Below are 26,854 nucleotides of genomic sequence, written 5' to 3'. Positions count from 1 at the left end.
CTCTTGCTCAAACAAAGACCAATTACAAATCACTTTATAGGAAATAAAAAAAGCACAATATCATGAATGCAGCGCCGAGCAGAACCAAGGTAAGAAGAACTCAGTTTTTAGCCATCACAGTGACCAGAGATCCACCAAGATCACCATGAACCACAGACACAACACCAGCCACATTCTCCTTTCTAAGACTCCCCACCAACTGTGTACACGAATTAAAAAGAGGGTAAAGCTAAGCGCAATAGCTGAGTTCTTTAACCCAGAACACCTCAGACACAATCATTTAAACACAGCACTGACATGGAAATTATTAATGAGATTTTACATTCTTTTGTAAATACAAAGCCTTCAAAACACAGAGTGTATTTTCATCTCAGTTTAGACTACCCCAGGGTATTCCTCACTAGCCTAATGCTGGTGGCTACTGCATCAGACAGCAGACCTAAGACAAACCAGCAACAGAGGCCTTCCGATCACTGTGGCCGAGCACACAGTGCCAGCCACTCAGGAGGTCAAGGCAGGGTCGTCTGAACTCAAGAATTCAAGTTCAGCCTGGGCAACACAGTGAGCCCTATTTGGAAAAAAAAATCAAATCAGGGTAACTTGTCTCAATTTTGATTCAGCATGTCTAGAACAGGAGCCATGAATCTACCTTTTAAGACAATTGCTCAAGTGACTCATGGATCTTACACTTATGAATCACGTGCTGAGAGACAATGACTGTTCTAGACTGTGCCCGACTCTCACAGTCTAACTTGAAGTCACGGGCTGTAAGAAACAGGAGATGCTGCGCTGCAGATTTGGTCCAGCAGTTAGGAGCACAAGTACTTGAGCTGGGTTCCCAGCACATGGCAGGAAGCTCACAACTGCCTGTAAGCAAGCCTCTGGCCTCCAAGAACATAGCATGCAAAGTCTCTCTCTCTCTCTCTCTCTCTCTCTCTCTCTCTCTCTCTCTCTCTCTCTCTCTCTCTCTCCCACACACACACAACTAAAACTACTAAAAATAAAATCTGAAAAAAAAAAGAAAGAAAGAAGCACTATAGTTAAAGGAAGAAACTGGGGGAAACTGACTTTTACTTTTCAAAGAAGGAATAAGAATTTCTCCCCCAGACTATAGTTGGACAAATCCCTGGGGAATTAAATTGTCTTTACCACTTACAGGTGAGCTGTCTCTGCATTTTCACTTGAAAACACAAACCAGTACACCTATGGACCAAGTTTTCAGTTGGCAAGGAGGTTCGATCCATACATAAACCAGTACACCTATGGACCATGTTTATGGCTGGCAAGGAGGTTCGATTCCTACATAAACCAGTACACCTATGGACCATGTTTATGGCTGGCAAAGAGGTTTGATCCCTACATAAACCAGTACACCTATGGACCATGTTTATGGTTGGCAAGGAGGTTTGATTCCTACATAAACCAGTACACCTATGGACCATGTTTATGGTTGCCAAGGAGGTTCAATTCCTACATAAACCAGTACACCTATGGACCATGTTTATGGTTGCCAAGGAGGTTCGATTCCTCCATCACTCAATGCACTTGGCCCCAGGGTACTGTCACAGTCCAGCACTCTGACAGGAAATCACAATCTCTTGATGGAAAGACCACCAGGATTCTGTTTTTATGCGGCAGGCTTTACTCCCAGAAGAGAGTGTGAGGTAGTTACCCTCACATGGTGCCCTCCCAGAAGAAAGTGTGGGACAGCTACCCTCACATGGTGCCCTTTGCTTTCCATCTTCAGGTCTCTGACTCAACAATAAATCAGCTTACACACTCATGGGGCTGAGCCTATAGCTCAGCAGCAGAGTGCTTGGTTAGTGCATACAAGGAAGGCCCTGGGGTTCGATCCTCAGTACCGGTGGAGGCGGGGGATGGTGTGCATATCTGCGTGTGTACACACACTCATAATGAGAGAATTCACTTCCACAAATACAACATCGACTTTCTCAAGGGCAAGAGTGGAGAACTGTGCTCTGTCCTCTCTCACCTGGACCCATCCTCCAGACCACTTTGTTCGCAAGGAAATGACGTTTGAGAGAAGGTCCACGTACATCGGATCCGTGGGTATGCTTGAAACCTGACTGAAAAGCAGAACTTTTCATACGGGTCAATTTCATACTCTTCTCGTGAGTTGGTAGCATTTATGAATCCTTTTTCTGCAAAAAGAAAATTTTACAAATTAGACATTCATATTTGTATTAGGATGGTAAAATAATCTTAACATACACACACACACACACAGACACAAACAAAAACCCAGGGTTTTACTGTGTAGCCCCGGCTAACTTGGAACCTGATAGGGACACCAGGCTGACCTCATAAAGATCTGCAGTAAAATGATTTCCAAGAAGAAACACAGGAGTTTCAGCCCCGAATGTCAGGCTGAACTCATCTTCTATAGTCAAAATTTTACTAGGGATAGGATGTTGGAGCTAGAAGGATGGTTCAGAAGCTAAGAGGACACACTCCTCTTGCTGAGGCCCTAGGGACAAGCCCCATGTTAAATAATCCCCAGGTACAACTCACTGGTCAGCTACATGGACAAGGCTTCCCTAGGAACTTCCGTATTGCTCTGCCAAGAGCACAGCTGACGCCTTCGCTCGCTCACATTGCTAAAGCCTGCACCCGAGAGTGACATTACCTGTATGTGGCTGTTATTGTGTCGCCCTCAAGGGCAGCCCCAATCCCCACTCACCCAGCGCCAGGACAGTTCTCACAGTCATCGCTAAGCGTGTTTACAGAACAAGGACTCATTCGGCAGGTACTTAGGACCAGGTTCTGGGACTCCAGGGATAGAAGGGACTGCCCCGCCCATAGGAAGTTACGGTCTATGGAGAACACAGTCAGGCGAGCAGATTGATTCCATCGCCATGTGCTCTGAGTGCAGACCGTGGCATCCAAGTGTGCATATCTGGACTATGCTGTTCTAATTCAACTTCTTTTACAACTTTTGGCTGGGAAGACGGCTCAGCAGTTACAGCATTGGCTACTCGCCCAGAGAACTTCACTTCAATTCCCAGCACCCTGTTGAGGCTCACAGCGACCTGTAACTCCAGTCCCAAACTATCTGGGACTGTCTTCTGGCCTTTGTAGGCACTACACACACAAGTTAGGACACAAACATAGGTGTGGGCAAAACACCCATGCACATAAAATAAAAGTTAAATTTTTAAAAAATTGCACTTATATATTGAGTTTTGGGTCATACCTATGGCAAAGACCACATTAGAGGTTGTAGGGTAAAAGGGCCAGCCAAAGAAACCCGCCCTGGCTCTGAGACCTGAGCCAGTGGAAGAAATGCTTTATGACATTTTGGTATCCTTCATCTGACCATCCATATCAAATGTTTTCATTCATTTGATAGCCCAGACTCATGGTTTCCAGTCAATAACATGGTCCTTACATCTGATGACACCTGAAGCCTTTATGCTATGATTCTGCAGCAGCATCAAGAGAAGACTAACTAGGAAATAGAGGTTGTAACAATCAAAACTAAAAAATAAAATAAAATAAAAAGTCAAAAGAAAAAAAAAAAAAGAAATGCTTTAGCTCTGAACCCAGAACCAAAGAAATACACCCTGACTCTGAAACCAGTGTCAAAGAAACACACTTTGGCCCTAGAATCAGAGTCACTGAAAATAATATGCCCTGGCCCCAAAACTAGAGCCAGATATCTTAAAAAGGCCAGTGAAAGAAACATAGATTGGCCCTGAAGCCAGAGCTAAATCTGCCCCTGATCAACTAAGCTAAAAACCAACCAATCCCTGTGCAGGGAAATGAACCAATCCCTGAGCAGAAAATCAACTAATCCCTTGGCAGAGATCTAGCCAATCTGAGTTCAAGGGACTGAACTCTGACCAATGTCCACCTTGAAAATCTTCTCCCTAGAAAAACTCCGCCCCTAAGAAACCCTATACAAGCCCTGCACCCGTTCAATTTGTGGCTGCTCTTCTTCCACCCTGGCAGAGGCAGCCACCCTCCTGGATTCTTCGCTCCCAATAAATCTCTTGAATGAGGTCTGGGTGAAGACCTTCTTTTGCCAGAGCAAAGACAGAGTGGAGCAGAGAAGGCTGCAACACTTTCCCTGGGGGAGCCTTTTCCTAGCAGCACCCATTTCATTGGGGAAGCCCAAGATGGAGGAGAAGCCGGGCCGTAACACTTTTGCTGGGGAAACCTTCCCCTAGCAGAGCCGAATTGTTACACTCCCGGGCCCTCTCCTGCAGGAGCAGAGCTGTTACATTGGGCTGTGAGCTGCAATGCTTCCTATGACCTGGGCTGTTCCCTGGCTCCTCCCACCCAAGCTTGACTCCTGAGTGCCAGGATTCCTTTCCATCTGAGCTGCGATGCTTACAGAGGCCAGAGGTCAAGCTTCAGACATCAGTCCTCTTTCTACTGGAGGTTCTAGGGATGTAACTCAGGCCACAGGCTTGGCGGCAGTGGTCTCTACTCGCTCCGTCATCTTACCAACCTCCCTTTTACGTTCTCGGTGGCAAGTTGGACTGAAACAAGAATCTAGGCTGCATAGTCCATATTCCACACTAAAAGCAACGAAAAATACGAGTAGAGCTGAGTGTGGTGGCGCATGCCTGTAATTCCAGCACTCAGGAGACTTACAGGTCAGCCAATCTACACAGTGAGTTCCAGGAGAGCCAAGGTCACATAGAGAGATTCTGTATCAAAAACAAACAAAAGAACAAACAAACAAGATTTCCTGACTGCCCGTGTTACCTAGGATGGTCACCAACGTGGACTGGCTGGGGTGCTTGGAGGAAGAGCAGGTGTAATATCCGGTGTCGTTTCTTCCCACGGAGGACACAAAAGCCAACAGAATCCGGATCATGGTTCTGTTTGTGGAGTAGGTGCTCATCTCAAAGTAGCTGCCCTGGGTGTTAAGGGAAGGAGAATCTGCATTCAGGTTTCCAGCGTGTGCCAGGCACCTGCTGTGAATGCCAATGGTGTTGTTGGTAGACTGGAGCTGGGGCAGTGAGGCATGAACCATAGGGCTCAGCAAACCCATGTAGGAGATTATTAGGAAAGGATGGGAGTAAAGGGAAGGATGTGGGGTCAACCAAGAAGGAGCGGGGAGAAAAAGGACGGCTGCTGGTGGGGTGTAGGAGAGTTGGGGTGGTGGGAGAGCAGGGCGGGGGAGGGGGGCTGGGGGTGGTGGTCAGTATAATGTTGGAGTCCTAACAGATAGTACCATTACCTCCTCAAGGGCTTTGTTTTCTCGCTCCCAGGTTAGCCCAAACTGATGGTTCAAATGGATGGCCTTGCACCTTATCCACAAGGGTTCCCCCACTTTCAGGAACAACTGGGGCAGTGTGGTCTGAGGAGTTTCATTTAGATCTAGAAGATAAAAAAAAATCCCAAATAAAAAAAAAGTTATTATTTTTGAGGTGTTTGATTTGTCACAAAAATATCATGAACATTCTGAAAAGCAAAGGTGCCAAGTGCCCTGATATTACTAATCAAATGAAAATAACCTTGAGCTGAGAATGGCACAATGGAACAGGCCAGCCTACAGAAGCCCTGGACTTTGTTCCCAGAACCACAGAACAAGGGTAGAAATGATGAAACAGAACAACCCTCTAGAGACAGAATATCCTTTATGGACAAAATCCCCACTTACAGAATCTATAATATTACATTTTAAATGGTATGAATGGGCCATTGAGATGACTCAGTGGGTAAAGGCACCTGTTGCCCTGCGGGACGACTTGACTTTGAGACTGGGGCTCCATGATAGACCCAGAGAATAGACTCGTACAGATTGTCCTCTAACCTCCACATGCACATTATAGCACATGTGTGTGCACACACAATGAATACATGTGATAAAGTGGTGTGGAAGGTCTGGAGTAGAACCCAGTGGCAGAGCATGCACCCAGAGTCCCCGGGTTCAAGCCCAGCACCTAAATAAAGCCAAGTCAAACAAAATGCTCTGAAAGAAAGAAAAAAGAATTTCTGGGGCTAGAGAGATGACTCATAGGTTAAGAGCCCTGGCTGCTCTTTCCAAAGGTCCTGAGTTCAATTCCAAGCAACCATCTGTAATGAGATCTGGTGACCTCTTCCGAATTCCTGAAGTCGAGTGATTGCCTAAGGAGATGCCATCAGTCCCAGACAGCACTCCAAGGAATAGTCCTTGACAATACAATTGGTGACAGTCCCCGGTTACCTATGGTGAACAGCTTGGTGCATTCGCGGCCCAGTACATTTCTCGCACAACACCTGATGTCTGCTCCAAACAGCTCGTAAAGTCCCTTTTCCTCCTTTCTGACAACAGTAGAGCTTCCTTCTTTACAGCTGCAATTAGAAGGTAAGTTTACTTCATGAATATTTCCAGTATAGACTTCTTACATAGCAGCGTATGTGAGGCCCTGGGTTCAAAGCCACCCAGCATGCATAGGGCGATGAAGTTACAAAGCACATCTGAAGAGATCAAAGAAAAGAGTAGATGGGAAAATAACAAGCTCAACTGTATTCGGCTTGAGATCCCAGGGATCAGCTAGCGACTCTGTATCTAATTAAATAATATTATACGATTACTTTAGACCCAGATAGGGTCTCTCCACACCACCGTTCAGGTTGATCTTGACCTTACTATGTGGCTCAGGCTGGCTTCAGACTCTGAGGGGTCCTCTCGGCTCAGTTTCCTGAGTGCTGGGATTACGGGTGTATGTCGTGACAAACACACATGCTTGGTGACCTTCTTCTTTCTTTCTGGTTATCATTTAAAGGCAGGTGAAAAAGAAAAAAGGAAAAACTAAGAAAGAAATTGGGACAAGAAGCATAGCTGGGCTTTGACGCAGCTGAAGAGGACGGGCAGCATTTTCTCGCAAGTACAGGCAAGGAACATACGGAGAGAGAGGCCGTCATCACCAGCAGGGTGAGTTCCCGGCACAAATCGGAGAAGAAAACCAAAAAAAAAAAAAAAAAAAAAAAGTATGCCTTCTAGGGAAGACTACTAAGTCTCGGTAGTGTTCAGAGAGTGACATTCTCCTGCCTCCATGGGAAATGCCCCCACATGGCCTTCCCAGGGTATAGGATAGCTTTGTGGGCTGTGTCCCTCCTACTCGTGGCTTTCTCCACTAAATCAAATGCATTTTCTTTCAATTTTGAAGTCACCTATTTCCTATTACCCCAAAACAAATACTGTCAAACTGGTGTGACAGCATTCCAGCCGTCTTACTCCATACACGCATTCCATACATATATACCTAGGTGCACACACATGCATGTCAAACACACACACAGTTCAGGTCATCTTTTTCCCCCCATAAAACTCAAGATCACATTAATAGTATCTGAAGAACTGATTTTTCTTTTCCTTTTCCTCTTCTGCTTTGTCCCATTTAGTTTTCAGCAGGTACACAGTACCGCTGACCTGACTAGTGGGGACCCTGTGGACATCAGCTCTAGCTCATATGAGAAGTGGAAGGGGACTTCCACTCTGTGCCTGGTACATGCCAGGCTGGCTGTGTGGCTTCACATCTCGACTTACTCAGCCATCCAGGTAATCTCATTCTTCCCTTTTTAAACATCTGTCTAAACTGGGGCTAGAGAAACAGTTCAGTTGTTAAGAGCACTGGCTGCTCTTCCAGAGGACCTGGGTTCGGTTCCCAGCAATCACATAGTGGCTCACTTCTGACATGCAAACAGAGCACTTACACATTAAAAAAAAAAAAAAAACCTGGCAGGGCTGTGGTGGCACATGTCTTTAATCCCAGCACTCGGGAGGCACAGACAGGCAGATCTCTGGGAGTTCTGATAGGAATGGTAGTCACGGTCACGGTGAGGTGCGCCTTACCTCTCCTCGTGGGAACCACAGAGTACCCACTCCACAATGGGCTCTGGGACACTCTCCGATTCGCAGACCAGCGCTTCCTGGTTTTCCATCTTCCTGAAGTAAGGTCTTCTCAGCACGTACAGCTGCGTATCTGAGGCATGACAACACGCTACCACTTAGTACTCAAACCAGAGTCTACACCATTTCCAAACAGCTAATCTATTCCACCGCAGCAGAGTCTGGCTGCCCACTGCCCTTAGGTGACATCAGGTTTGATGTTTGTTTATTTTGAGACAGCATCTCTCTACGTAGCCTTGTCCGGCCTAGAACTTTCTGTGTAGGTGGAACTGATCTCGAACTCACAGAGCTCTGCCTGTTTCTGACTCCCAAGTTTTGGGATTAAAGGCATGGACCACCATGCTGGGTGTGATACAGTCTTACACATGGTCTCTTGTCAGTTTCTTGGGGTTCACAAATCCATAGATGAATAAGTAAGGTGAAGTCACACAACAGAATGTAAAAGGAGAAAAAAGTGAGCAAAATCACAGAGCTCAGCTCTTATCTAAAGTTTAAAACCTACTTTCTTCCCATCTACAACTAGGTGCAAATTAGTACAGTGGAGAACGGTGGAAACGGAATAGGACAGAGTTAAAGCCAGAGCAGAACTGAGACGTTCAGCTTAGCCTCCCGTTCCTAGACCTTCACACACACACACACACACACACACACACACACATGTATACACATATGTGTATATACACTCATATACACATGCACACACATATGCACATACATAACATACACATGCAAAAAATGACTACCATTTTATTCAGCTACTTAGGAGGGGATATTTTGCTTTAGCTTTGCCCTTATTTATAGATGCTCTTTATATTTTATCACTATTCATCTGTAGTTGATTGTAAACTGCAGGTCTTCTCATTCTATGGCCGTTTTCATTTTCTTTTAAATCCCAATGACTTCCAAACTTGGTTCCAATTCTACCCTTTATTAGGGATGTCCAGGCACATACTACCTGCACCCGCCCCATAAGTATCATGGTCCTGGAACACTTACGAATGGGCACAAGACATTTGCCGACCATGTTATCATGTTGCAATATTCAAAGGTGGGACACCCCTACTTCAACCACTTTTTTTTTTCTTGAGTACAACATTGAACCCAGGCGTGGTGGTGCATACCTGTAATCCCCAAATGTAAGAAGTGAGGAGATGGTGAGTTCAGAGCTAACCTGGGCTATATCTTGAGACCTTTGTAAAAGAAAGAAAAACCTTGCTGCTTTGCCTCCACATGACAATCCTTTAAGTACCTTAAATTAGAAACTGAGGCCCTGGGAGCTAATCACCATGAGTTAGGGTTCTCCAAGCAGACCCCAGGTCACTTTCCCTGTGTCACTCCTCAGAGGACCCCCACATTACACTAAGCACCCCTGATTCCTGAGATTCTCCTAACTGTGGGAATTTCAAGTGTTTTGCTATCTTGGTTGATCTGTTTTGTTCTTTTTCAACTGAAAAAAAAAAGTAAAATTAAAAATAGCATAACGCCAGAAGTGATGGCACACACTTTTGTCCCACACATGGATAGCAGAGGCAGGCAGATCTCTGTGTATTCAAGGGCACCCTGATCTACAGAGGGCCAGCCAGAAATAAAGCAAGATTCTGTATCAAAAAACTCTATTAATTTTTGAGAACAATAATAATAATGACGTTTGATTTGTTTGTTTGTTTGTAACTATGCCCTGCTTTTGATCATTGAGTTTATGACCCACTCCTCCATTTTGGAGTTGCCTAGTCTCTCCTGCGTACTGGAGCTGCTAGTCAAGTTTCTTCTCCATACTGGAGATGCTGGTCTCTCCTCCATACTGGATTGGCTAGTCTCTCCTCCATTCTGTACGGGCTAGCTTCTCCTCCATCCTGGAGCAGCTAGCATCCCCTCCATCCTCGAGTTGCTGGTCTCTCCTACTTTTCCTTTTCACAGCTCACCACTCAGGGAGTACCGGAAAGTTATCATTTCTATTTTATTTGGGGGGTTGTTGAATCCTAAGGAACTTCCGTTCTGGATGGTTGCCAGCCACCAAGTAAATGCTGGGAACTGAACCCTGTGGCCCCTGGAAAGAACAGCAAATGCTCTTGACCACTTTATTTTCATTTTTTAAAAAACAGTCTTGTTTTGTAGCCCAGGCTGGCCTAGAAACTCACTATGCAGCTCAGGCTGGAGCATCAAGCTTGCAATCCTCCTGCCTCAGCTTCCCAAGTGCCAGGATTATGGATGTAGAACTTGAAGTAAAAGAAACCACTATAAATATAAGAGACACAGAAAATCTTCCACCCAGCATACACAGCTACACATGTCGTGTTGGAAGAGAGAGAGAACGCAGATGCCCATGACATTCTGTGTTCTCATTGGGCATGGAGCCCATACTTAATGTCCTACAAGAGAGTTGAGGAAGTATGAAGAGGGAAGGGTGGAGGCTCAAGTCACAAAGCACAGACAGCTTTTGAGTTGTACACTTCTGGGCTGTGTTCCTACCTGCTTCAGAGGCACTGACTGCAGGACTCCCCAGAGAAAACGGGTGAAATTGTTCTATACTTGATTTTGTCATGCAAGCTGACGGTGTGGCCCAAGGTGATGACCCTCAGGGAACCTAGTGTAAGCCCCCTGAGCCACATAAGTGGCCAGGCCCCTCCCGCGAAGACCACCAGGTTCCACCTACAGAACACTCTAGCTGCTGGAACCAGCCCCCATCCTACAGAGTAAAAAGCTTACTCTCCCATCGTGAAATTCCACCAAGCTCCACCCTCAAAAGCTCCACCCTGAAAAGTTCCACTCCCTTCTCAAAAGCCTTATATCCTGTCAGCTTTCTGTTGTTTCTTGCCTGAGCAGAGACAGCTACCCTTCTGTTTTTTTACCAGGGTTTTTTTTTTTCTCTCCTCCCAAAAAATCTCTTAATGTGAGGTTTGTTGTGTGATATGGGATTCCCCTTTGTAGGCTGTGAATACCACTGATTAATAAAGAAACTGCTTTGAGCCTATAACAGAGCAGGGCAGAACAGAGCTAGGCAGGAAAAACTAAACTGAATGTTGGGAAAAGAAGGCCACAGGAAACAGACGCTGGAACTTTACCTGGTAAGCCACAGCCTCATGGTGATACACAGATTAATGAAGATAGGTTAATTTAAGATATGAGTTAGCCAGAAATACGCTTTAGCTATTGGCCAAACAGTATTGCAAATAATACGGTTTCTGTGTGATTATTTTGGGTCTGAGCTGCCATGCAGCCAGGAAACAAACAAACGGCCTTCTACAACAGTTGTGCGGTGTGACTTTGTGGCTACCGGCTTCCAGGATACCTTTCTAGCCAAGCTGTGATGCTTACACCTAGCATGTTCCCCAATGCTAGTAGCTATGACTGTAAGACCATAAGTGTCTCATAGGCCCATAGTGGAGCGATGAGCAAGTGCACACCTAGCACTCATGGGCCCCTGAATTTGCCAGTCACAAATTATGTCAGGTGTCTGTGTTCACGTCAACCTGCAGGCCGACCTCTGTGAGTGCCTAAGATGGGGTGTGCCAAATGACATACCAGAAGGTCTCTGTTCATTCCTGACAGGCCCCTCTGTGGCTGCACATTACCCCAGCTTCATGCATCTGAGTCACTGGTGGAGAAGAAAGCAGCCTGTCGAGTCCTAGCAAGGTGCAGCAGGCGACTTAGCTGCAATGATGTCAACTCTGAGCCCGTGGCACTGCCTCAGCCCCCAAGGACTCAAGGCTCCATGCACGCAGTCACCTCCCCAGTCACAAGAAAGAAAATGGGGTATGCTGTATGTGTAGCATGAAGTCTGCAAACACAAGGCCTGTGGGTAATGGGAGCAGATGGGCAGAAGCCAGAGAGTCCATGCTGGTAGCATCTCTGCTGCCCACACAGCTCCCAGCTGTGTGGATATTCAACCACTCTGACAGTTTAACATTTGCACAAACCAGCATCATCCACCACGGTGGCCACAGGCTACATGTGGTTATTTAATTTCAGATTTTAATTACTTCACATGAAAGAAAATAAAGAATTTGGTTCCTTGGCTCCACTAGCCAAAGTTAAATTGTTCAGCAGGTGCACGTGTTGGGTCTGTGCTGCTGGGTGGAGGAGATGGGAACAATGTCATCGTGTCAGGAAGTTCTGTGAGGTCACACGAACGCCTTGTGGTCCACAAGGCGTGTAATTTTTCTTTTTAGATAAATCAGTCTTATTTCATTTTTGATGTGTAAGGGTGTTTGGTCTGCATATGTCTCTGGTCTCTGCATCATGTACCTGCAGTACCCAAAGGTTAGAAGGGATTGCATCCTCTGGGACTGGAGTTACATGTGGTTGTGAGCTGCCATGAGGGTGCCTGGAATCCAATCCAGGTCCTCAACAAGTGCAACCGATGTTTTTAACTGCTGAGCCACCTATCCAGTCCAGAGATGTATTTTCATCCCCCCTTTAATACAGATATGGGAGTTGAGTTATTTCATTCCCATGTCAAAATATTTTCCAGTTCTTCAGCTCTGTGTTTAAAACCCCTGAGTATCTGAATTTGATGATAATGAGGTGAGGGAAAAATACAATGACTCCTGGGACACTTCCATGGGGTGCTGGAGTACCCAGTCCCAAGGTGCCCCCATGGGGTGCTGGAGCACCCAGAAATACCCCGATGGGGTGCTGGAGTACCCAGTCCCAAGGTGCCCCCATGGGGTGCTGGAGCACCCAGTCCTGAGGTTCCCCCGTGGGGTGCTGGAGTACCCAGTCCCGAGGCGACCCTGTGGGGTGCTGGAGCACCCAGTCCCAAGGTGCCCCCGTGGGGTGCTGGAGTACCCAGTCCCGAGGTGCCCCCGTGGGGTGCTGGAGCACCTAGTAGTGAGCTGGACTTACTTGGTATACTCACTGTGAACAGTACTGTGTAGTTGGTGGCTTCACTCTGGATATATAGTAGGTATTCGCCAGTCTGGGTCTCTGTCACGTTCAAAATGGCCATGGAAACAATTCCTCTGTGGAAAGAGAAAGAGGATTGGCTACTGTGGAAATCACTCAGAGCCAAAAGCATCAGGTTTACCCCAAGTCAGATGAGGCTGTGGCCCTGAGGGCTGCTCTGTGGAGAACATGACTCTGGCCCTTCCCCAGCCTCAGCCTGAGTGCCATTAGCCTGGCTTTGACTTTTGCCCACCCTCAAAAGCAAGTTTTGACTTGGTAGGGTGAGAGGGCTAGGCATTGGGAAACCCCACAATTTTAGGTCTCTTACAAGTTTACGGAGTACTGTTAGTTTTTAAAACATTTTGTAGAACTGTATCTCATATCCAATAACAAATGGCTTATTTTGTCAGAGCAAATCAAGGTTTCAAATTACATATGTAATTTATATGTAAATAAACTTTTAAAATTAAATTATTTTGGCCAGGCAGTGGTGGCACAAGCCTTTCATCCCAGAACTTGGCAAACAGAGAGGCAGGTGAAGCTCTGTGAGTCTGGGACCAGCCTGGTCTACAGAGTGAATTCCAGGACAACCAGGGCTACACAGAGAAATCCTGTCTTGAAAAACAAAAAGCAAACACAAACAAAATAATAAATAAATAATAAATTATTTTATTTTCAATATTTTATTCTTGTATATCTTTTATTATTGTATATGTATGCATGTTTTGCCTGCATGTATGTATGAACACTACTTGAACACAATGTTCGCGGCGGTCAGAAGAAGGTATCAGATCTCCTGGGACTGGGGTTACAGATGGTTGTGAGTGGCTGTGTGGGTGCTGGATCCTCTGGAAGAGCAGCCAGTGCTCTTTGATGGAGGTGGGTCTTGTATTAATCTGTTGCTTTCATTGGTTAATTAATAAAGAAACTGCCTAGGCCCATTTGATAGGCCAACCCTTAGGTGGGTGGAGTAAACAGACAGAATGCTGGGAGAAAGAAGCCGAGTCAGTGAGTCGCCATGATTCTCCCACCCCAGACAGACGCAGGTTAAGATCTTTCCTGGTAAGCCAGCTTGTGGTGCTACACAGAATATTAAAAATGGGTTAGATCAATATGTAAAAGCTAGCCAATAAGAGGCTGGAGCTAATGGGCCAGGCAGTGTTTAAAAGAATACAGTTTCTGTGTAATTATTTCGGGGCATAAGCTAGCCATGTGGGTGGCCGGGTGCTGGGGACGCAGCCCCGCCGCTCATATTACCACAGCTCTTAAACACTCAGGCATCTCTCAACACTCATGAGTTTATTTTTTTTTAGTTTAGAATTTGTCATTCCCACCACACATCCTCAACATTATCAATAGCTTTTTTGTGGGGTAGGGGGTTCAAGGCAGGCTTTCGCTGTGTAAGAACCTTGGCTGTCCCGAAATTTGCTCTATAGACCAGGCTAGCCTTGAACTCACAGAGAAACACCTTCTTCTGACTCCTGAGGGCTGGGATTAAAGGCGTGTACCACCATGCCCAACAAAATTATCAATATCTTGTGCAGGCCTAGTTTGTACTAACTGAAGAGCTAAGGTGGCTGGGTCACCATCAGCTGACATCCACGTCACCATCGGCTGATGTCCACACATGCATTCAGCGGCCTGTGGGGGCAGCATCCCTATGACTGGCAGATCCATAGTGTCATGTGTCCATACCCTAATTCTACATCCAGTTCACTGTTTCACCAGAGATAAGTTACAACACACATGGATGGAAGCTGGAAGGGGGTTCTGAGCCCAGCCCAGAAGTCCGTGCCTATAACCTCAGCATTCTAGAGACAAAAACAGGAGAATCTTGAGTTTTGCAGAAAGAAAGAAAAAAAAGATGGGAGATTCCTGCATTTTATGCAGGAAATTTGGCTCTGAAATCCTTGTGGCCCACCTTACCTGTTTTGTAAATCAAAGTGTGGATGACAGCCCAGGGAGCTATGCTTAAACACCCAGAGGCAAGAAATGTTCCCTGGGGTAGTGACCAGTACTTGCAGTGTGATGGACGCAGACTTGGCCACCTCCACAGTGGCAGCTTCGTACACCACCCCTGCATGGCGATGCCTTAATGTGCACCCAAGGTCTTCTGGGGATTCTGAAACCTGTGGTGTAGATAGAACAACGAGAATTCAGTTTTTCTTAATATTGAGCCTGTTTCCTGCATATGTAGTGGTTTGAAAATGAAAATGGCCCCCATAGGCTCATAGGGAGGGGTGCTAGTCAGGGATGTGGCCTTGTCGGAGGAAGTGTATCACTGAGGGTGGGCTTTGAGGCTTCAGATGCTCAAGCCAGGCCCAGGGGCGCTCTCTCTTTCTGCTGCCTGCCAGTCTCTATCTAGAACTGTCAAGTTCCTTCTCCGGCACCGTATGTGCTGGCGTGCTGCCATGCTCCCTACCATGACTGTAACAGACCAAACCTCGAAACTGTAAGCCAGCCTCAATTGAATGTTTTCCTTTAAAAGAGTTGCCATAGTTAGCCGGGAGATGGTGGCACATACCTTTAATCCCAGCACTAGGGAGGCAGAGGCAAGTGGATCTCTGAGTTCAAGGCCAGCCTGGTCTGCAGAGCAAGTTTCAGGATAGCTAGGGCTACACAGAGAAAATCTGTCATGAGAAACAAAACAAAACAAAAAAAGAGTTGCCTTCGTCATGGTGTCTTTTCACAGCACTAAAACCCTAAGACAGCACACAATATCCAACTAAACTAAACAGGTACCTACTAAGAAGGTATTACTGAGGCAGGGCGGTGGTGGCACACACCTTTAATCCCAGCACTCGGGAGGCAGGGGCAGGCGAATCGTGAGTTTGAGGCCAGCCTGGTCTACAAGAGCTGGTTCCAGGACAGGATCCAAAACTACAGAGAAACCCTGTCTCAAAACAACAACAACAACAACAACAAAAAAAAAGAAGGTATCACTGGGTTGGACAGATGGTTCAGTGGATAAGAGCACTGACTACTCTTCCAGAGGTCCTGGGTTCAATTCCCAGCAACCACATGGTGAGTCACAGCTGTATATAACTCCAGTTCCCTGGGATCTGACGCTTTCTTTTGCCTCTGAAGAAACTGCACACATAAATACTTGCAGGCAAAACACACACACACACACACATTAAAAATCGAGGGATGCAAAACTAAAAACACAGTAGAGAAAGGGGGGAAAACCTGATTAGGCAATTCATATAAGCAAAAGATGGATGAAGGTGATCCCTTCCTGTTTCAGACCACATGGAATCAGCTTGCTCAAATGAAGAGCTTCTTTGACCCTGAGATGGCCACCCCAGGGTTATACTTGATTTCCATGTAACCCTATGGATGCTGTTTAGATTGCCATCAAGAAGGAAGTCAGAGGCTCACCAATGCGCAGTGATGGATCGGAAGGCCAAGCTCCAGCTATGCCACGCTGAGAACATGTAAACACACACAAGCTATGGGGACTGAGCATTGTGACTCAGTGGTAGAGTTCTTTTTTAATAATTTAGTTTATTTTGTACACATTAGTGTTTTTCCTGCATGTATGTCTGTGCGAGGGTGTTGGATCCTGGAGTTACAGATCGTTGTGAGCTGCCATGTGAGTGCTGGGAATTGAACCTGGGTCCTCTGGAAGAGCAGTCAGTGCTCTTAACCGCTAAGCCATTTCTCCAGCCCCGAGTAGTAGAGTTCTTAACATGAGCAAGACCCTGTGTTCCAAACCCCGCACTAGAAAAAAATAAAAAGGAGGGGCATGAACAGAAAAACCAAAGGGCTGGAATGTAGCTCGTCCATACAGTGGATGCCCGGGCACACAAAGAACACGAGAAGGATGAACAGGCCCAGGACAGGGGAGGACAGGCCAAGTGAAAGTGATCAAGCAGAAGCAAAAGAGAAGGCTGAAAAATGGGAAGTCCCTAGGGTGTGGGAGAGTCCATGCCCATCGAGAAGAAGTGTAAGAGTTCAAACAGCGGGGGAGGAAGAGGGTGTGGAAGAGCCTGCCCCCGAGCCGTGCCTCCCTCTGCGGGAAGAACAGCTAAACACAGACCCATCAGTCCAAAGGGCACATCTCCAGAAGGCCAGGGTCACACCCTGAACCCAGCTCCTTTTGGGGACCAAAGGAATCCTGCTGCCCCACTACACTACTGCTAAGGGCAGTGTCCCTGGGGTGAGCTGAAGGAGTGGGGCCCTGGGCTGTGAAGAGGAATGAAGAATGGAAGTTTACCACCAACACTGGGGACCAGTTACAAGACTTTTATGTCTGACCAGTGGTTTCCTATAAGGCAGCCCTTGTATTACCCAGGTCTACACACCAGCAAAAAGCTGTAGACACTGTGATCTTTCTTTACTTTCAAAACAGGGTCTAGCAGCCCTTGCTGGCCTAGAACTCTCTGTAGACGAAGCTGACAGCAAATACTAAGATATCTGCTTGTCTCTGCCTTTGCTGCACCACCACACCCAGCTTCCATTTGTTTTGAGACAAAACCTCTCTGCGTAGCAAAGGTTGCATGCCACACCGAGATTAGATAATTTCTTTCTTTCTTTCTTTCTTTCTTTCTTTCTTTCTTTCTTTCTTTCTTTCTTTCTTTCTTTTCTTCCTTCTTTCCTTCCTTCCTTCCTTTTTGTAAAATTGAGGAACAAATAAGGCTTTGCCCATGCTACCTGGTAGGTGTTTTGTCATTGGACCTCCCCATCATGTGATGTTTCCAGGTACTACCAAACAGTCTAACATGTCTGCAGTCATCACAAGAGCCAGTAACTAAATGGTAAAAATTAAAATACATTAAAATGATCCAATCTTAATCTAAAGAAGGTAGAGGATGGGGAGAAGAAGAAAAACAAAGAAGCCCAGAAAGGCAGCTCAGCAGTTAAGAGCACTGGCTGCTCTTACAGAGGATCCAGGTTTGATTCCCAGCACCACACGGCGGCTCACAACCATCTGTCACTCCAGTTTCAAGGGATCCAATGCCCTCTTTTGAACTCTACAGGACCTTGAAAGCATATGGGGTACAGACATACACACAGGCAAAACAGTCATATGCATAAAATAAATCTAAAAAAAAAGTTAAAGATCTTTTTTTTTCCCCAAAAAAGCTGTAGAGTAGCCCTCAAATAGACAAGAAGATGTTGAAACCCACATACATTAAAACACTTCTCATCGACAAGACTGGCAAACACGGAAAAGTCTACCAATGCATTCTGACAGTGAACCTTTGAGGAAGTAGGTATTCACACACTGCTACAGGAATTTACACCAAACAACCTTCTGGAGGGGAATTCAGCAGCATGAGCCAGCAATCCCCACGTGACATCCATTACAGAGCTAGTGGTAATGTCAAAATATTGGAAACCATTTAAATGCTCAAACGGAGGAGAGTGAGTGAACAAACTATGGAGTATCCATACAGTGGACAGGACACGGCTGTTTATTTAAAAAGGAATAAGGACACGCCCTGGGAACTGACTTGCAGTGATTTCCTGCATCACTCAAAGGGAGAAGCTTATTACAAAATTCTCCTCCTCGTGTCTGACCATGAGCTAGAAAGAGGCAGGCGTGAGACACACACGCATTTGCTTGTTTTGTACAAGGAAGTGGGGACTGATACCTAACAACTAAAAGAATCAGCTAGCTGCAGGAGATAGGCAGGACTTGATGGTAGAGATGCGGAGGAGAAACTTTTCTGAGTATATATTCCTAAAATAAAAGACATGAATACATGTGTATGCATGTGTGGGTTTATATGCACCACAAGAGTACAGGAGCCTGCAGAGGCAAAAAGGCCTTTGTAACAGGGCATCGGAGTCCCTGGAACTGAAATTACATATAGTTGTGAGTCACCATTTGGGTGCTGGGAATTGAACCCAGGTCCTCTGCAAAAGCAGTAAGTGTTCTTAACTGCCAACACATCTTTCCCCCTCCTGTGTCTATTTTTTTCAGTGCTGGGGGTGGAACCCTAGGCTTCACATATCCTAGACACCTGCTCTACCACTGAGCTAAACTCATAGCCCTAAATATACCTCTAATATATATGATTTCCAGGATTCAAAATAAATTTTAAGAGTAAATATTCAGCCAGCAACCAGAATAGCAATCTCTAATCCAAGACTGAGGCCAGCCTGAACTACATAGTTTGAGGCCAGTCTTAGGCTATAGAATGAGACCAGTGCCAAAGAGTGAAAGGCGGGGGGAAAGAACTACGCAACCAGGATAGTGTGGAAAGGCATCAAAATGGAATATAAACCAAAGTAACCCAACTGTATTAGAAATAAATCACAAAACCATAACGAAAAGGGTAGGGTAGGGAAGAACTGACACACATTATAGATTGGCATCAAAAGTGCAGGCTCAAATAAACAAACACAAGGCTAAGAAGAGTTCTGGACAAGGAGCTAGACATGGGTTCCTAGTCCCACAGTTTCGGACAAATGGATAATCACTGTGCACAGAGGCATGGTTACCAGCCGCCTCCTGCAGGCTTGAGCCAGCCATCAGTGCCTTGTGCTAAGTGGAGCCTCATGGCAGCCAGACTAGCCCTTTAAGACTTGGCTCATGGGGTCAGAGAACACTGCAGGCATGCAGAAAGCTAGGTCCAGACAGACACAAAATCTCTAAAACGGTATGGTATGCTTTAAAAGATGCCTAGGTGCTAAAGAAAGAAAAGAAAATGGGTATAGACAATCATAGAAAGAAAGAAATAATTTAAAAATTATAAAATCTTTAAAGAAAGAATAAAGTAATATATAAAAACAAGCTACATAGGGATGGCAAGTATAACTCAGAGAGTTTGGACTTTATGTGGTGTTTTGTTAATTTTGAATTTTTTGAATGCTAATGAACAGAAAATAGCAGCTGCTGAGAGACATTGGATTGTGGAAGGGACTGCTAAATTAAACCAGCTTAGATACATTAGGGATGTCTTAACTCTAGAATGAAAGTCAGGAAATGTGTTGCATTGGAGAAGGGGTTGTGCTTAAAGTTAATTGAGATCATATTTGTTTGGGGGAAATCTCCTGAAGATCTTGTCTACAGAAATAAGAGAAAAATCCAGGAAAGACTGCAGGACAGGTGATGTATATGCTGACCCAGGTGATGTATATGCTGGGTACAGCTCTGAGATTGGGTGAGAAATGAGAAATCTTGTTGGCTATAGAGTCTTCATGACTTACTGTTACATGCTATCCTTTCATATAACACGGATGGAGATTTATATTACAGTGTGGGTATGCAGTTCAAATGAACTTACAAAGTTGACAGATGGCTTTTACCAGCTCAAACATGGAACAAAAAAGTCATCTTTAGCTGATTTGTGCACACCACAATTCCATACTTGTGTTAATACCTTTAAAAGTTTGTGTGCTTTCAGAAAAAAAAAAAAGGACCAGACACCAATAAAGACAAGTAGCTCAGGTGATTCAGCCTCTCAGAATGACAGTTTCCTCAAAACTCTGCATCCAGAACAACTTCAAAGCTGCTAGTTGAGATGGTCTAGCTTCATACACTACTTCACCCAGAACTTCAGATAAGTCCTGTACTTTCCATTACACAAAAAAATGGACAACAAATGCTACAGCTGGTTTTCCCAGGACTTAACCATTATCCCAATTTTCTCAGGGTACCCTAAAGATGCTGTTGACCCCAAACAACAGGAAACTGTTTAGAGAACACAACACCCACATTCCCTAAAGGTGGGGTGGGTGATTTCTGGAGGTTCAGTGGGTGTTTGTCATCATTTAGGGGGATTGGTTACAAGTTGTTATTGATCATAGACAGGGAGGAAACTAAGCAAAGGAGATTAGATTCAGAGATCTCATTCTAAAAAGAAAAGGGCAGGATATAGAAATCATAGGATAAAAGGGTAGATTATTGAATCCAGTTGTTGTTGTTGTTTGTTTTGTTTTGTAAGACAGGGTTTATCTGTAAAACAGCCCTAGCTCTTCTGGAATTAACTCTGTAGACCAGGCTGGCCTCAAACTCACAGAGATCCACCTGCCTCTGCCTCCTGAGTGCTGGGATTAAAGGCATGCACCAACACTATCCAGCTTTAAATTTATTTATTTTTATTTTTATGTGCATTGGTGTTTTGCCTACGTGTATGTCTGTATGAGGGCATTGGACCCTAGAGTTATAGGCAGCTGTGAGCCTGGAATTGAACCTGGGTTTTCTGGAAGAGCAGTCAGTGCTCTTAACCACTGAGCCATCTCTCCAGCCCTTGAATCTACTTTTAAACCAAAAAAGCAACTACTAATCTCAAATACTTTACATTGTTATGGATTTTTGTTTATCAATATAAATTTAAGGTTATTTTTGTTTTAACATACTGTATATATGTTTCTACTCCTTTTTTTGAGACAGGGTTTCTCTGTAGCTTTTGGAGCCTATCCTGCAACTCGTTCTGTAGACCAGGCTGGCCTCAAAATTATATTTCTGCCTCTTGGGTGCTGGGATAAAAGGTATGAGCCACCACATGTCCAGCACATTTCTACTCTTGTTTAAAGTACTGTACCTATGCAGTTCTGTTGTAGAATATTATTTTAAGGTGTGTTACTTTTGTTTATGCTCTAAAACATTTGCTTAATGGTGCAAAGATGTGTTTGATTAAATAAATTCCCCTGCAGTCAGGAGGTTGAGCCAGCAACTAGCTGACCAGAAGTTGTAGGAAGGAGCCAAGAGGAGAAGAGTTTTTAAGGAGTGGCCAGGAAAGACACAAGGACTTCTTGGGAGATGTAAGGAAGTGAACTAGGCGAGCTGCTTGCTATTCAGCCTCTCTGGGAAGTAGGACTCTACCTCAACTTTTGGATCTTTAGTTCTTTAGAAGAACAGAGATTTAAATAAGTTCCCTTAGTAGCTTTGAAAGAGTTGGTGCCTGAGGGAACAGAATTTCCTCAGTCTGCAGCTTTTGCAGCCAAACCACTGCTGGAAGCAGCAGAGTTGCAATTGCTGACTAGGATAGCCATAGCTTAAAAGGCAGCATCACCCCTGGACCCAGCAATACCACTATTGGGAATATACCCAAGAAATGCCCCATCATACAACAAAAGTATATGCTCAACTATGTTCATAGCAGCATTGTTTGTAATAGCCAGAACCTGGAAACAACCTAGATGCCCTTCAATGGAAGAATGGATGAAGAAAGTATGGAATATATACATATTAGAGTACTACTCAGCAGTAAAAAACAATGACTTCCTGAATTTTGCAGGCAAATGGACAGAAATAGAAAACACTATCCTGAGTGAGGTGAGCCAGACCCAAAAAGAGGAACAGGGCATGTACTCACTCATATTTGGTTTCTAGCCATAAATAAAGGACATTGAGCCTATAATTCGTGATCCTAGAAAAGCTAAATAAGAAGGTGAACCCAAAGAAAAACATATAGGCATCCTCCTAAATATTAACCTTCATCAGGCGATGAAAGGAGACAGAGACAGAGACCCACATTGGAGCACCGGACTGAAATCTCAAGGTCCAAATCAGGAGCAGAAGGAGAGAGAGCATGAGCAAGGAACTCAGGACTGCGAGGGGTGCACCCACACACTGAGACAATGGGGATGTTCTATTGGGAACTCACCAGGGCCAGCTGGCCTGGGTCTGAAAAAGCATGGGATAAAACCGGACTCGCTGAACATAGTGGACAATGAGGACTACTGAGAACTCAAGAACAATGGCAATGGGTTTTTGATCCTACAGCATGTACTGGCTTTGTGGGAGCCTAGGCAGTTTGGATGCTCACCTTACTAGACATGGATGGAGGTGGGTGGTCCTTGGATTTCCCACAGGGCAGGGAACCCTGATTGCTCTTAGGGCTGACAAGGGAGGGGGACTTGATCAGGGGAGGGGGAGGGAAATGGGAGGCGGTGGCGGGGAGGAGGCAAAAATCTTTAATAAATAAATAATAAAAAAAGACAAAGAAAAAGAAAAAATAAAAGGCAGCATCAACTACAAAAGAGTACAACACAGCTCATTTAAAAATGTAATATAAAGTTCTATAGGTTACTAGTTAATCATCTATATCAATCAAATTTGTGCCACATGTTTTCAAGGTTAAACAAAAATAGTTTCAATAGATAAGTGGTCTTTAAACACCTCAGAAACCTATAAAATATGACATTTAAGATGTTTTAATAGCATAATGCTTTTCATGACAGTGAGACACATCTGCTCATGGCAGCATCAATTTACTTCAAAAAAATGGTGATGGGCATCAAACAACTTCCTTAAGGACCTTGCTTTCAGTCTGACAAACTAGTCATCTGGGCAAGAAACTGCCCTTGCCTTGCCTGCTGACAGTGTCCTGTCCAAACTGAACAAACAGGGCATAAAAGAAGGTGACTGCTGAACTTTGCCAAGATAAGGTATGACAGTCCTTCAAAATTCCTGCTTTGTAGAAATGTCTGTCAAATATTCTAGGCCCATAGGCTGAAGATGGATACCCTTGGGTAATTGTCCAGGCAGTCAGTTGTTTCTGTCATTTCTACAGTTTGGGAAGTTGTTTGCTCTGCATTTCCTGTTTACTCAGGTAATATTATGTTCTCCTTGGGTCTCTGATGGGAGTTGAAGACTAAATAGTTATACCATTTTCTTTGTTACCAAATTTAAAAAAGCATACACAGAGAAATAAAGTTTATAAAATTGAGAAATATAAAAGCTTAAGTTGTTTATCTAATAAAATGTTTTAATATCTAAAAAGATATTTTTAGGATGGTAATACAAGTTATGATAGAAAGTGGTTTAGGAATAAACTTTAGATATATTAAAATAGGATGGATAATAAAGTATTTTATCTAAATATGACAGACATAAATGGACTTAGACACTAAAAATGTAATTCTTACCTGATAACTGTTTTTATTGTATATAGTTTTACTATGTTAGACTTAAAACATTTCCTTTTTATTTAGACAAAAATGGGGGAATGTTGTAGGATATTTATACACTATGTGAAAATATTTTGCTGTGATTGGTGCAATAAAAAGCTGAATAGCCAATAGTTAGGCAGGAAAGTATAGGTGGGACTTCTAGGCAGAGAGGGAACTCTGGGAAGAAGAAAAGCAGAGTGACCAGCCAGACATGGAAGAAGCAGGAAAGGCAGTATGGAGATGAGGTAATGAGCCCCATGGAAGAATGTAGATTAAAAAATATGAGTTAATTTCGTTATAAGAACTAGTTAAAAACAAGCCTAAGCTAAAGGCTGAACTTTTATAATTAATAATAAGTCTCCTTATCATTTGTGGACTGGTGGTCCCAATGAGACCTTAAAATAATATTCTACTGCAATAAATAACTTTGGACAATAAATGTTGGATACTACACAGCAAAAGACAAAACCACTGTGTGCAGCTCTTATACACAGCTCTACCAGTGCTCATTGGGTATTGGTCAGCACTTTTGAGCCTTGGTTATAAACTAGAATGGAGTAAATGAACAAGCATATTTCAGGTGTGAGCTGGGTCTCTTATTTTTTTTTAAATAAAATTCTCTTTGATGTCATGATGATACCAGATTGCTATAACATTTCTTAACACTTATTCTCCATGTTTCTATCTCATTATAAACCTCTCTAGACGCTCAAAAACTAACACCATTTCATTAATTATGATTACAGAGATTTTTTTTGTGAGACAGGATTTCCTCTTTGTTTTTTCTCTTTTTTCTTTTTTCTCTTTTTTTTTCTCTTTTTTTTTATTGAGCTCTACATTTTTCTCTGCTCCCTGCCTCTCCCCTCCCTACTTCAACCCTTCCCCGTGGTCCTCATGCTCCCAATTTACTCAGAATATCTTGTCTTTTTATACTTTGTACTTTCCATGTAGATTAGATCTATGTAAGTCTCTCTTAGTGTCCACACTGTTGTCTAAGTTCTCTGGGATTGTGGTTTGTAGGCTGGTTTTCTTTGCTTTATGTTTAAAAACCACCTATGAATGAGTACATATGATAATTGTCTTTCCATGTCTGGGTTACCTCACTCAAAATAATGTTTTTTAGCTCCATCCATTTTCCTGCAAAATTCAAGATGTCTGATGTAGGAGGGTCTATCTATCTGTTACTTTCATTGGTTAATAATAAAGAAAACTGCTTGGCCTGATAGGTCAGAACATAGGTAGGCAGGGAAGACAGAACAGAATGCTGGGAGGAAGAAAGCAGAGTCAGGCAGATGCCATGAAGCTCCAGCCCGAGATGGACATGGGTTAGAATCTTCCTGGTAAGCCACAACCCCGTGGTGATACACAGATTACTAGATATGGGTTAAAGTAAGATATGAGAGTTAGCCAAGAAGAGGCTAGATATAATGGGCCAGACAGTGTTTAAATGAATACAGTTTGTGTGTTGTTATTTCTGGGGCTTAGCTAGCTGTGCGTGAGCTGGGCGGAATGAAAAGCAGGCCTGCTCACCTCATCACTACAGATGTCGTTATTTTTTTCTGCTGTGTAGTACTCTACTGTGTAAATGCACCACATTTTCGTTATCCATTCTTCAGTCGAGGGGCATTTAGGTTGTTTCCAGGTTCTGGCTATGACAAACAAAGCTGCTATGAACATAGTTGAGTACGTGTCCTTATAGCACGATTGAACATCCTTTGGATATATACCCAAAAGTGGTATTACTGGGTCTTGAGGAAGGTTGTTTCCTAATTTTCTGAGAAATCACCACACTGACATCCAAAGGAGTTGTACCAGCTTGCATTTCCATCAGCAATGCAGAAGTGTTCCCTTTCCCCCACAACCTCTCTAGTGTAAGTAGTCATCGGTGTTTTTGAACTTGGCCATTCTTACAGGTGTAAGATGAAATCTCAGAGTTGTTTTGATTTGCATTTCTCTGATGACTAAGGATGTTGAGCATTTCCTTAAGTGTCTTTCAGCATTTTAGATTCCTCTGTTGAGAGTTCTCTGTTTAGGTCTGTACTCCATTTTTTATGGGATTATGTGATCTTTTGGTGTCCAATTTCTCGAGTTCTTGAGGAGATCAGACCTCTGTCTGATGTGGGGTTGGTGAAGGTCTTTTCCCATTCTGTAGGCAGTCGTTTTGTCTTGTTGACCGTGTCCTTTGCTTTACAGAAGCTTTTCAGTTTCAGGAGGTCCCATTTATTAATTGTTTCTCTCAGTGTCTGTGCTGCTGGGGTTATATTTAGGAAGTGGTCTCCTGTGCCAATGTGTTCAAGTGTACTTCCCACTTTCTCTTCTATAAGGTTCAGTGTGACTGGCTTTATGTTGAGGTCTTTGATCCATTTGGACTTGAGTTTTGTGCATAGTGATAGATATGGGTCTATTTTCATTTTTCTATATGTTGATATCCAGTTATGCCAACACAACTTGTTAAATATGCTTTCTTTTTTCCATTTGATATTTTTTGCTTCTTTATTAAAGATCAGGTGTTTGAAGATGTGTAGATTGATATTCGGGTCTTCTATTCAGTTCCATTGGTCCTCCTATCTGTTCTTATGCCAGTACCAGGCTGTTTTCAGTACTGTAGCTCTGTAGTAGAGTTGGAAGTCAGGGATTGTGATGCCTCCAGAAGTTCTTTTATTGCACAGGATTGTTTTGGCTATCCTGGGTTTTTTGCTTTTCCAAATGAAGTTGAGTACTGTCGGGTCTCTTATTTTAAGAGAGGAAAAGAAAGGAAGGAAGGAAGGAAGGAAGGAAGGAAGGAAGGAAGGAAGGAAGGAAGGGGAGAGAGAGAGACAGAGAGAGACAGAGGAAGAAAGAAAGGGGTAGGCTGGAATGAACTCTCACCATGTTTTACTGAAACCGCAGTTGTCATCATTAACTTAGTGGGAGAAGAGACACAAATGATGGAAAGTCATGTGGTAGTAATGATTGTTACCCTGAATGGGCTCAAGATTTCACGAATACTCAATGTCATGAGTCTGTGGTGAGCTAAACAGATAACTCAGTAAGTAAATAAATAAAATGGGGGGAAAGACACAGCTCTTCCTCACCATATAATTCCAATTAATAAATATAGAAGAAGCCAGGCATCTACCTAAGGGTACTTGGTCATTCAAAACACTACTGGACTATAGGATTTCCAAACAGATGTCTCAAGAACAAATAAGCCCTTTCATCCTCACGTCGTTTTTGGTCTCGGTCACGGTTATCACAGCAACAGAGGGA

At 44.0% G+C, this 26,854-nt stretch overlaps 1 protein-coding gene across 2 annotated transcripts in view; it reads right to left on the bottom strand.

Annotated features, from left to right (window-relative positions):
- Flt3 (fms related receptor tyrosine kinase 3) overlaps positions 1-26,854 on the bottom strand; it is a 93,212-nt gene that overhangs the window by 36,301 nt on the left and 30,057 nt on the right. For both annotated transcript variants that reach the window (XM_057764623.1, XM_057764622.1), the window contains exons 3-9: positions 14,681-14,883; positions 12,716-12,831; positions 7,814-7,943; positions 6,182-6,309; positions 5,213-5,352; positions 4,735-4,888; positions 1,994-2,162 (exon numbers count right to left, since the gene is read on the bottom strand). In XM_057764623.1, coding sequence (XP_057620606.1) covers positions 1,994-2,162; positions 4,735-4,888; positions 5,213-5,352; positions 6,182-6,309; positions 7,814-7,943; positions 12,716-12,831; positions 14,681-14,883 — 1,040 coding nt within the window. The remainder of the gene's footprint in view (positions 1-1,993; positions 2,163-4,734; positions 4,889-5,212; positions 5,353-6,181; positions 6,310-7,813; positions 7,944-12,715; positions 12,832-14,680; positions 14,884-26,854) is intronic.

The sequence above is a fragment of the Chionomys nivalis genome, chromosome 3, assembly GCF_950005125.1.
Source record: "Chionomys nivalis chromosome 3, mChiNiv1.1, whole genome shotgun sequence".
NCBI lineage: Eukaryota > Metazoa > Chordata > Mammalia > Rodentia > Cricetidae > Chionomys > Chionomys nivalis.
The sequence above is the reverse complement of the archived record's forward strand: the minus strand, read 5'-3'. Positions and strand labels throughout refer to the sequence as shown.